Consider the following 12263-nt stretch of genomic DNA (forward strand, 5'->3'; position numbering starts at 1 on the left):
GGTGATGCATCCCCAAAGTGTGGCATTTCTACTGGGTAAGAGCAAGGGTCTGCCGGCTGGAGAGGAACAGCCACCAGTATCCCCACAGAAGACTGTCGGGCCAATTGTGTCTCTACACCATCCCGCCACCGACACGCAAGGGACAGGTCGTGACAATGGAGAGTTGGCGCTCCTTATGAACAGGCTTGAGTCTAAGCTCTTTAGAAAGAGGTGTTCCTGGGTGAGAGTCCTTAGGAGTCCTAGTGAATTTAGGAGTCTGGCCTTTCTCCACCGCTCTGCTCTTTCTGTCTTTTTTGCCCAGTGTGCCCCCACCCTACCCCGTGTACACGCAGAAGAAAGTTTTACACAAAATGAGCCCCACGTTGACGTAGGCATCCCTCCCCTTCCATCTGGATAAAAGCCCAGAAGGGAGCTAGTAGGGGAGATGCGGAGGTAGGGATCCTTTGGGTCACTGTGGTCAGGGTCCCGAGGCGTGGCCGATCAGGAGCCAGCCAAGAGTAGACCCACAAACATATCAGGCTTTTCCTTCCTCCATCAACCTCTCAAATCCCAATGAGGTCACTGAAATGAAAGAGAATCAGACCAAGAGAGAGGGGGAGGAAGAGGACGACGACGAGGGAGAAGAAACCCAGACGGAAAAAGGCCATCAGACAAGGTCGCTTTTTCTGGCGACACAGCAACTGCGAGGAGCGTGGTACTGAATATATCCGCCCGCTCAGCCTGGGGACCGAAGGACTCGCAGAAGCACTTTGTGTTACCACGAAAACAAAGGAGAGGAGACGGGAGGGAGAAAGAGAGAGAGAGAAGCTCTGAGCAGTTCCGCTTTGGATCTCCGGGAAACAAGGTTCATCTCCTCCGCAAGGAAAGAAAGGGGAGCCTGAAGGGTCTGGGAGGTTAGAAGGGAGCAGGTTTCCTGCGGAGACTTGGGACGCGGCAGAACTCTGGACAGCGCCTCGCGAGCGGGGCTCATCATTGCTCCCGGCTCCTCCAGGTTTCTGGCTCCTTCTTGAAAGCCCTTCTACTGGTGCACTCTCCTCTCCTGGACTCCGACCACCAAACCCAGGAAAATCCTACGATTCCTGTCTGAACGTGCCAGGGGGTGGAGCGAGTCGGCCTCTGGCCCGGTCCGGGAAGAGGGTCTCCGGTTCTGGAAATCTAGTCCTTGTGGATAATGCTTCGCTGGTGAAGAAAGAAAAGTTTTGGGGTCTGGTAGGGGGCGGAAGGGGTAAGGAAGATAGTGGAAGGAAGAAGGTGGATGGTTGGTTTCCCTCTCTGATCTGGAAGGAATGATGACCGAGGAAGGATGTGCACCAGCGGCCAGATTATTGGGAGCCTCTTGGTGCTCTCTGTGCTGGAGATAGGGCTGGGGGTGTCCAGCGTGGCCGTGGGGGCGGTCAGCTTCAGCCTGGCCCTCCGAGAGCACAAGCCGCAGCTCGGAGACTCGTCCCCGGTATGGAGCGGGGTGTGTGTACGTTGAGCCATTTCACTCTCTCTTTACCTCTTTACGGTGATGGTCAGTGTGCGTGCGTTAGTCACTCCCTCCCTGGGGGAGAAAATCATAAATCTCCTCTGGCTTGCATGTAGGTTCTTGTTGGCAGGCTCTGCCTCTTTATGTTGTCCTTTTATTTACTAATTGTTTTTTCCCCCCTCTTACCTTGGCCTAAGACCAAATTAAATGGCTTTGTTTAAAGTTGGGGGTGGGGGAGGGGAGTTTCCACTAGCTGAAGCTGCATAAGGCTGCTTAGTGGTGCTGATTAGGGAGTCACACCTGTCAAGGGCAGACTCACTTAGCCGGTTTCTTTTACAAGGAAAATCAAAATGAAAGTGTTACATCATTTTCTTGTATCAGGAACAAGCAAGGGTAGATTTATGCATTTATTTCTGGGCAACAGGGTCCAAGGTACAGTAAAGGCAGCACTGATATAACAAAAAGAAATGTGTGAGTGTAAAAGGAGTATTTTATCCCAGAAAACATTGCTCTTAATCTTTCTTTGCTAGCTTTCTGATACTTCACATCTAAAAACTCTTTTGTAAATTCTAGGCAATAAGTTAAACAATGAATAGTATGATATGTAACAACATTCTAATTGGAGAATAACTCAGCTTAAATAGTACCTAATGCTCAGAGAAAGGTCATAATTTCCTCTAGGTCAGATGTCAGACCCAATGACCTTCTTGTTTGCTTTGGGTGAATCTCCAGGAAAGCCTCAGAGACCCACTCCTTCCACCAATGATCAATAAAATAACTGCACTATTCCTAGTGTGGACCTAATTGTGAAAATAATTTTTTCTTCTCCTTTAAGTTATATAACTTCTACATCCTTCTTGGTTTCTAGCTTGATTCCAGTTTCCAAGATAATTTAATAAGATGCTGTTCTGTCACTGATGATCAATAGGTGTAATTAACAATCATGGTTTGGTTATTTGTGCTTTGAGTCACTGAGGGGGAAAAATGACTATGGGTTTAAGAAAAATCCTTTTGAAGTAAGTCATTTTTGAGGGAAGTTCTAGTATTTTAAAAAGTGGTACAATTGTGCTTTGGAAAAATGGTTTTTATATTTTAATTTTTCAAAATGAGGCAAATGCTTTTAAATTGCAGAAGTTAAAAGGAAAAGTAAAAATGGTACTCAATTTCCACACTGACTTTTTCCTAAGAATCCTTGTTCTGAATTCAATAAGTTACTATCAACCTGCAAATAATTACCTTTTTATTGATTATGTAATTTTTTATCAATATACACTTTAAATTTAAATATGAAAGGCTAAAGGTAAACCTTAAATTTGGTTATTTTATATCTTATATATTATTATTATTATTTAAACAGAAATAGACTTTAAAACTTCTATCAGACAATTGTCAAAATGAAATAGAATACCAACATTTAAAACAAAGGGGAGAAAAAGTGACCTTTTGATGGCTTACAAGGGAGAAGACTCAAATACTCTTCAAATCACTTCCCCTCTTAAATGTGAGAAATTGGGTGAATAAACATAGGTTGTCTCTAAATAGTATTAAAGTATCCATTTTATTTTCAAGAATTAAAAAAGTGGTTACATTTGCTTGGTATCGCATAAGAAAAATAATTATTTTTTTTCTTCCCAGACTATTTACCATTATCTAAATGAGTCAACATATGTATTTGTACAAAAAAAAAATAAATTTTTGAATCAGCTCAATAAAAAGCAAGTAAAAGAATAATATGTATAGTCATTATCATAAAGAATTAGTTCCATTTTCAACTGGTTCTTTAGAGTAACCAAAATTCAGCTAGGATCCTCAAACAATAGTTTTGAATTCTGTCATCTGATTCAATAAAAATTTTAAAAGAATGCATGTAATTGAATGAATGGATTTGAAACTAGGAGGCCCAAACGGGTCACTTTTTGATCACTTTCATAAAGTGAAGTTAAAAAAATCAAATTTGTGAAGAAATACTCAGTTTTGATCACTACTTATTACATTATAGACTTGCTAAATTGATTTTTTAAATTGTTTCTCAGAGGTCATTTGTGATATAGTCTGAATTATCTCTTATATCTGTCAATGATGAATTCACTTAACCAGTATCAATAGAGGGCTTACCATGTGCATTTTACTTTTTAACACAAAGACCATTAAGATGAATCAGAATACCTAGCAGAGGAAATGAGAGGAGTACATCACTAACTTTATCAGGGGTGAGAAATTAAAGTTTGACCTTAGAAAGATACAGGGGCAGATGAAGGGGAGAGAATTTGGGGAGGTCAGTGAAATATCCATGGGAGCACAATTGTTTTCTCTCGATCTTGACAGTTTACTGGGACTTGTAATTTATGTATCATAGTGTTAAGTAATGCATCGCAGAGTGAAATCTGAAGTCTACCTGGGTGCAGATCCCAGATCTGTCGTTTACTATCTGGATGACTACCAAAGTTTCTCATATTCTGTAAAATAGGGTTGTTAAAAGGCACAAATGAAATAATGCTCTTAGTAAATGCATGGTGTGTAGTAAACATTGAATAAATGCAAGCCACTAATACTGGGTGCGCAGACTGGCAGTGAAGGGCATGAGAAATGAGAGCCTTTCAGGCAGCATGGATGAAGGCACAAACTGAGATGGTATGGGTTATGTTCCAGGTGGAATAGGCTCTTCTATTTTTCTGGGGCTGATGTGTGAGGGGAAGATAAGGATGGAAAGAGTGGCTGGGGCCAGACCACGGGAGGCTGTGTGCCAGCTGAAAGCAATAGATTTATTTCCTCATATTTTTAATAATAATAATAATAATAATACCACCAATTCTTACTTCCCAAAGAGATTCAAGGAGATGCAGAGGAAAGCTAGATCGAAAATTATCACTCTCTTTGGTATTTTATGAATTTAAAAATCTATATTATTTATGAACACTAGATGGGATTTTATAATTAACCTGTCACGATAACCACAGTCTATAATCAGGGTGTGTTTTGATCGGTGCCATGAAGTTTTTTCCAATACATTATTGTCATTATTACAAGATCTTTTCATTAAATTTTAGAAGTCAAATAAGACTGTACTATGAAGGTATTACTTTTTATGTATGGATTCTGACATCATAAGCTTTTTATCTAGGTCAAGTGCACTAAGAATTCAGGCAACTATTTTGATCTTTGAACCCAAATACACACATTTTTTTAAATGTGGCTTAAAAATAAAATAGTAAAATAAAATAAAGAGCTTAAAAATCCATGGGATGGATACTTATATTTCCAGTCACTATTTCATAATCAGGCAAGGGTGCTTTCTGTGATTAGTATGGGCAATTAGCAGGAAAAAAAAATTTCACTATAATTTCATAGAGAAAGAAAGCTGTAAATGCCTTATAGGATTTTAGCTTCTTCTTATTCACTTGTTATAGCTGATAGAGTCACCTGTTGAAAGTCTAAAAGAAGATATTACTGCTAGATAACAATGAGAGAACCATTGGGTAAACTGTTTTGGAAAGACAGTCATATAAAATATAATTGATGTGTAAGATTTATTGACGGAGTTAAATAGGGCTGTTTCCAAGTTGCTATGTGATAGTCACTTTTCTCCATCTCCAGTGCATCATCTCTAATGGAAATTGACTGTATTTAGTAGTACACAGATTCATGGTTCCAAGAGGATTTATTTTTTGTTGTTCTAGATTGGCACTTAGAAATATAGAGATTCAGATGGTTGTGTCCAGAACAACATCTGGTGCTAAGTTGTATCTGATATATACCATACCAAATTCCATCCACCTATATCTGATAATTATTCTATAAATTAAATGTATTAAAAAGAAATTCTCTCTTTTTTAAGATTTTATTGATTTATTTGTCAAAGAGTGAGAGAGAGCACACAAGCAGGGGGGGAGTGGCAGGCAGAGGGAGAAACAGGCTCCCTGCTGAGCAAGGAGCCCAGGGCAGGACTCGATCCCAGGACTCTGGGATCATGACCTGAGCTGAAGACAGACTTAACTGACTGAGCCACCCAGGTGCCCCTAAAAGGAACTTTTCTAAGCCTTATTTACCCCACATGTAAACACAGTCTTCAAAAAAATTTTATCTAAATCATACCAAGTTTGAATGATTTTTATTGCTAATTTTTCTAGACAATACTTGATTTGTATATTATAACTTTCTCCACTTAGTAAATCTGATACTTTAGGTGAGTGAAATTTATAGCATAATCAAGGCTACCTGTTATGTGGACTCCCGATTCACCATGGCAACAACCCAGCCAATTGTAGGTTTGTGTTGAAATTCATCTACTGTACCTTCTGATCCGTACTATAGCAATATAAAGAGGTGCTATATATAATTGAGAGCTGCCTCAAAGTATTATTTTTAATAATTAAATCTAGTCCAATTCATTTAAGGGATAACAAATGAAACAAGGTCAAAGAAACCTCTCAAACATTTGAAGTTACTTCAAATGTGTAAAATTTGAAGCTAGTATGTCTCTAATCAGATGATACATCACTTTTCTCCAGATTCAAAATATATAACTTAAAGGATTCATATTTCCTAGCATGAGAGGAAATCATTGCCCCATCCTCATAAAAATTATAAACATACATTTATAACCAATTTTAGGATTAGTTTTAGTCATATAAGTAATTCAAGCATAAATTCTCATTTCAAAGGGTTAAAAAAAGAATCAAAGCTGAAGTTCTCTACCACTTCATCAAAATTAGCCACAATTACAAATTTAGTGTGTAATCTCATAGATATTTCGCCACATAGGAATAGTATCATTTGAACATATAGATCAATTTTAAGTTTTTGGATATAATAAAGCCCATTTGTGGACTCTGTAGAGCCCACATGAAGAATCTCTTATCTGATTCATACTGTTATTCTCCAGTGCCACTTTTATCTACTAGGGTTAGGGCTATTAGATACTTGGCAATTAAATCAGTTAGACAAGCCAAACTACTAGGAAGTGTAATTATTATTCAAGGAACCATATTGTGTGCCAAAGAAACACAAATAAAATGTCTATTTCTGGTATTGATTGGTAATGCTATGATAGAAGAAAAATGGTCACTTTTGCCATTATCTGATAAGATATTTTGTTTTAGTCTATATTTCATCCACATATAAGTGACATGTGTTTGAATTTCTACCTAGAGCCTATGACAAATTCTGTCTCAGGATTTTGGCTCTTATTCAAGGGTATAACTGATCTTGAAGACTTTGGCATAGAAATATTAGGGAATAATTGATAATAATTGCCTTGGTCACCCAGTTGTTGATAATTTTCTTGATAGAAACATGATCTGAATAAAGTCAAATCCTTTTATTTGGATGATTTTGCTTAAAACACTCAAGTTGGCTTTAAGTATTGACATGATTATTAACCAGATCATCCAATATATGCTTCAAATATGGCCAAGAAATTTAACTTTTTGTATATTCACTTAGCCCTCAGATAATATTTAATTCTATTGGGAGATGGGAAGCATAGCCCAGCCATCCAAACTGAAATGTTTGTCTTCAAAATTCTATAAAAACTAGAATAGATTTTGGTGAATATGTGTGTACACCCACTGAAGGCGGGAAAACCCCAACAGTTTTATGCCCAAATGATGTTGGATCATTTACTTGTGAAGTAAACAAAATTTCATTTTACTACGCCACTATATATATATATATATATATATATATATATATATATATATATATAATCTTATTCATTTAAATGGCATTTATATATATATATATATACACACACATATATATATATATAAATAACTAAGCTCAGAGTCTTAAAACATATTTGACTTTACTGTCTTAGTAATTTAGTAAAATCACCAGGTGGTCACTCTGCAGATAGATGTTTATTTCAACATGCCAAGTGGATAATTCCAGAATAAATGGATGGTAGTATATAAAGACTCTCATTCAGCATATTTCTAGGAGAGAAAGAGAGAAGAAATTGTATGACTACTTTCCTCTGTGATATAGGAAACTGTGCAGTTCTCATGAATGCAGATCTAATCCAAAAATACTTTATTCAAATTGAATGAGAGATTGGATTCATATATCTCACTCCATATAACTGTGGTACTGGATCACCTATGTTTCTTCATGAAGTCAAAGAGAGGAATACCAGTATCAGTTTCATGGGTTACCATCAGTACCAAGCCTGGCACAAAGTAAGTGTTCAGTGAGCATTCGTTGCTTCTTTCCTTTACCGCCCTCATGCTGTCCCATGACTGCCTGGGACCTAGACCACACTAGTACTAAACTTGTTCTCAACATTTCTCCAACACCCTCAATCAACTCTAATTTAACTCATCTTTTTCTTTTTATAGTATGTGTCGTTAGCTTTTCATTTAGTGCATGTATATCTATTAGCAACTACAAAAATGTACCAAAATATCTACATTGGAGAGGTCATGTAAAATATTCAGCTTAAAACTGAATGGGGAAACAGCTGCTGCTATAAGACACGTAAAAATATTCAATAATCAGACAAATTAGACAATTACCTAAGTTAGGCAAGTCAAACAGTGGGGATATAGGAACCACTATTTATGCCACAAAACAAAGTCCTTGAAAACATTTAAACTATATGAGTTCTTGTCGTTAGTCAAAATGAAAGTACAAATTAATATTTCTAATAAAGATATTTAATATCTTGGAGACTTGTATAGTTTTGCTTGAACTACCCAAGTAGTTTTGAAGCAATGTTTATTACATGTTGTATTATTAATAGGTGCATCAATGAAATAGCTAGATTTCAACAATGATTCTTGTAACATTAATTAATGCTCATGGTTTTTAGCATCAGTATCAAGACTCCTGAGAAAAAATTCTAAGCTCCATTAGTTCAAGATCTATTATTAAATACTGGACAAAATTATGTGGTCAAGACAAAAAAGAAAATATGAGTGGTTAAGAAGACCACCTTGGAAGATAGGGTGTCTTGAGCTATTTGTCCTGTAAAAATAATACAAGATATGATTTATTATTACTTAACTGTGCTCCAGATGTTTTTATATACATTATTATTTCCAGTTTTAACAACTCTATAAAGAATGTAGTATTTTATAAAATTTAGGGAAAAGGGCTTACCTAGAACCTACTGTTATTTAATCAGCTGAGTTAGTATTTAAAGCTGACAATCTTATTTTAAAATCTGTACTTTTTCTATTGCATTCTGTGGAACATGGGAAATTGTCATGAAAAAGTCATTCACTGACGTCTGACCTCATTATTTGCTTCCACCCCTGAATATATGAGTTGGGCAAAATGGCATAAAGATCAATCCCCATCACTGTTTGTATCTATTTCCCAGAAGAGACTGGCATAGTCAACTGATCAACAAGCACAACCTCTATATTCCCAGAAGAGTGTGAAATAGTAGACTAAATTGTTCCTACCTTTAGAGCTTAGGCTTTAGCCTTAAAAAGTAAAACGAAATTATGCATCTCAAATGATCATTAAATATTATGAGAGCAAGTCAGGAAGACATAAAACAACATATTTAAACATAGTTCAAAATGGGAGTTAACAGTGAGGGATCAGGGTTGACTCCTGTGTGGAGGGAGATCTTTATCCAGGCCTTGGAGATTGGGCAGCTTTCCAGTAGGCAGAGAGAGAAGAAGATGTGCTAAGCAGAGCTATAAAGTCGTGGAAGGAACAATAAAATGGAGAATTTGTGGAGTATTGAGGAGACTGGACTTGTTATAGCAAAGATATGTTCACAGTAATAACTGGCAAGTGAAGATCTAATTCATCTAAATACAATGAGACCAGCTTTAAAAGGTCCTAAAAGAGTAAGACTAGTCTGCCCTTGATTTTGGTGAACTCTGCTGGGTAGAACTTGATCATGAGGCCAAGGCAGTTGGGCTAGGCGTTGCTGCTCAATTTCAAGGCAAAACACCAGCCCTCGATTCCAAGATGTGTGTCCTGTTTCAAAAGAAAGACTTGAGGGAAATCTTGGGACTTGAGGGAAGTATAAATCTACCATCACAAATCTAACCCCATTTCAAGTGACTTTCTTGTTGATGGTGCATTTATAAGATCATAATTTCCTTGTGTTGAATTATTCTTAAAGCTGCCTGACATATAAAAATAAGAGTTCATTTATTTAACTGGAGATATCAGCATGACATTAAGAAATTAAAATAGATTTTGAAGGTATTAAGACTTGGGTTCAAATTCTATCTCTAGCATTTGGTAGTTAAGTTTGAGTGAGTTACATTACTTCCCTGAGCAAACAGCAAACTTATCTGTAAAATAGAAATACTACTATCTATCTCATGGAGTTCAAAAAATTAAAAGTAATACTTATATAAAGGGCTTGATACATATTAAGTGTTTAATAACTATGACTAGCCCACAACAATGACTACATGCTAGTGCTGTATTTCTGGAAAATCAGTTTTCTGCATGTGGTTTCTATTTGTGTATTAATAGACATTTTATTTTTATATTTCCGAGGGGGAGCTTCTTGTAAAGCCATTGATGAAATTGATCTTGGACTCAATGCTTGGTAACAGTTAAATCATATACCCTCTCTTAGAAAACATGTACTTTTCATAACCAATTTTGAACATTAATAGTTAGTTGGGATTTAGTGTGCATGTCCCAGGGCCCTAGGAATATTTTTTCTAGGTCAATATTGGGATAAAGAGGTACAATTTTTGTTTGCTCTACCAAATGGAGATGTGTATTTGATTTTATCATTATTTTTGGCTGGGCTGTTGGAATTCCTAGTTCCTTCTACTTGTTTCCCACCAACTATTTTCGTATATCATTTACTCTGAGGAATTAAAATAATAATGATAATAATGACATTAATAATAGTAACAATGGCAGCTTATATTTAGAATATACCGCATCGCCTAAGAATTTCAACTGCTTTGTTGTACCATTTATCTCAGCAGATGAGTTTCTTCACTTAAGGGATGAGAACCTAAAGGATTTAGGATTTAGTGATCTAAAGCACCTGAAAAAAGAATGTGTGCATGTGTGTATGTGTGTACATACGCACATGCATTTGCTCATATGCATATGCAGGAGAGATGAAAAGATAAGAAATTCAAAGAAGGAAGTTGATAATTGTCACTGATCTGCAATGTATGCTGCATTTAGGCTGCCAGCACCCTGATTTGGGTACAAGTTCACAATGTTGTGATCCTCTGTGAGATGCAGCTTATTTCCATTACTGGCTGGCTTTCAGAAACTGCCAGGCGTGTTGGATGGACATTCTTCTATGGTGTTGACAATTCTTGGGAAGAGCATAACTTCTACCCTCTAGTCCCCTGGAGTCCCTGCCTGTTTTCAATTCTGTGAGAACAGGTCACAAATCATAGACTCAAAGCTGGCACGTACCCAAGGGAATTTTTTGTTTGTTTCATCCTCACCAAATCCGTCTTCTACATTATAAACTTTGTTGTATTTTCTACATGTATCAAGTTGTGGATGTTATATTTGAGTGTTGTCCAAATATATTACAGCATCTACATTAATTTTGTTCAAAAGAGAAAAGAATTCTTAAACATACAAATGTAAACAAAAATAATGCAAATTGGGATAACCCACATTAATGTAATATCACCTTAAGCTATATATAAATACTTACTAAATTATTATCATGAAATAGATCATACAGAGGCCCGGTATTATATGTATATATATACATATATATATATATATATATATAAAGTTTAAGTTGCCTTAATAAACAGAATGTTATTGACAATATTTCCATAGTTGGGTGTTCAATATTGATTGCATCCTCTTTTACTTCCCTCCAGAAATAATCATTATCTTAAATTTTTATATTAGTTTGAATTTTAAAATTTATTTATTTGTTGTAGCTGGCTAAAAATTGGCCAAAAATTTGGGCTCAGGAGACAGACTTCTGATTTTGTTGCTATATTCTATGAGATAGTTTTATTTTGTCTCATTCTAAAGATCAACGTGAGTAATGACTATACATAAAAATTATTTGGACAATTGACATTTAAATATACTGCAAATTCAAAGTCCCTCTTACCAAAAATTCACAAGTTTAGTTATAATTTCCCTTGCTACTTTTGGAGCAGAAACAACCCTAACATTAAAAAGCCTTATTTACTCAGCATACTCAAAATAATCAACAGATTATTTTTTTAAAAAGAAAAACTATCACAAAGCAGAATTGGAATAGGACAAAATGCATAATGCACTAAATACAAGAAAGATTGCATTCCACGAACACTGAAAGGGAGATGTGAAGGAATGGCATTCTGAGAATCAAGGCTGATTTTTTTCTATACACTGAAGGATTTGGGTCCTGGGGTAGTGGGAAGTTTCTGAGGTTTTTGGACTTGGATTCATTTAGAAGAGTTTAACATGCCAATCAGCTACATGCTATGTTTGATGATTTCTTCTGAAATTCATTCTTAGGATTGTTGGTTTCATTCATTTGCTTTACAGTCTCTGAAAAAGGTTTCTTTCACTACCTGCTGTGCATCCCTATTTACCACTGTGGTGTTTTTCTTTCCATCTCTCCCTTGAGTGTTTTTGGTTTGATTTCTTTATTCACTGTGGTTGCTTCTTATCCCATGCTATCTGCTAAGCCACCAAGATGGCCTGATGCTTATCACAGCAGCCTATCTGTTATACATCTTCTCCTCTTGGTAGTTTTTTTATTCTGAAGGTAATCATATTTGTGAGAGGTCATGGCTCTATTGATAAAAAATGTACATTTACTCTTTTCCAGTTGAATTTTTGAAATATTGAAAATTTCAACGTTTTCTGGAGTGGAAGAAATATGGAT

The 12263-nt window shown here is 36.2% G+C and overlaps 1 protein-coding gene across 5 annotated transcripts in view; it reads left to right on the plus strand.

Annotated features, from left to right (window-relative positions):
• The first annotated feature begins 395 nt into the window (after positions 1 to 395).
• TMEM196 (transmembrane protein 196) overlaps positions 396 to 12263 on the plus strand; it is a 55094-nt gene continuing 43226 nt past the window's right edge. For 3 of the 5 annotated variants that reach the window (XR_004299058.1, XM_032401968.1, XM_032401970.1), the window contains exon 1: positions 396 to 1468. Coding sequence is in view for 4 of the 5 variants with exons in the window: in XM_032401968.1 (XP_032257859.1) it covers positions 1304 to 1468 (165 nt within the window). In the remaining variant the exon portion in view is untranslated. The remainder of the gene's footprint in view (positions 1469 to 12263) is intronic. The other 2 variants (XM_032401969.1, XM_032401971.1) reach the window with 1 other exon arrangement.

The sequence above is a fragment of the Phoca vitulina genome, unplaced genomic scaffold (assembly GCF_004348235.1).
Source record: "Phoca vitulina isolate PV1807 unplaced genomic scaffold, GSC_HSeal_1.0 scaffold4, whole genome shotgun sequence".
NCBI classification, from domain to species: Eukaryota; Metazoa; Chordata; class Mammalia; order Carnivora; family Phocidae; genus Phoca; species Phoca vitulina.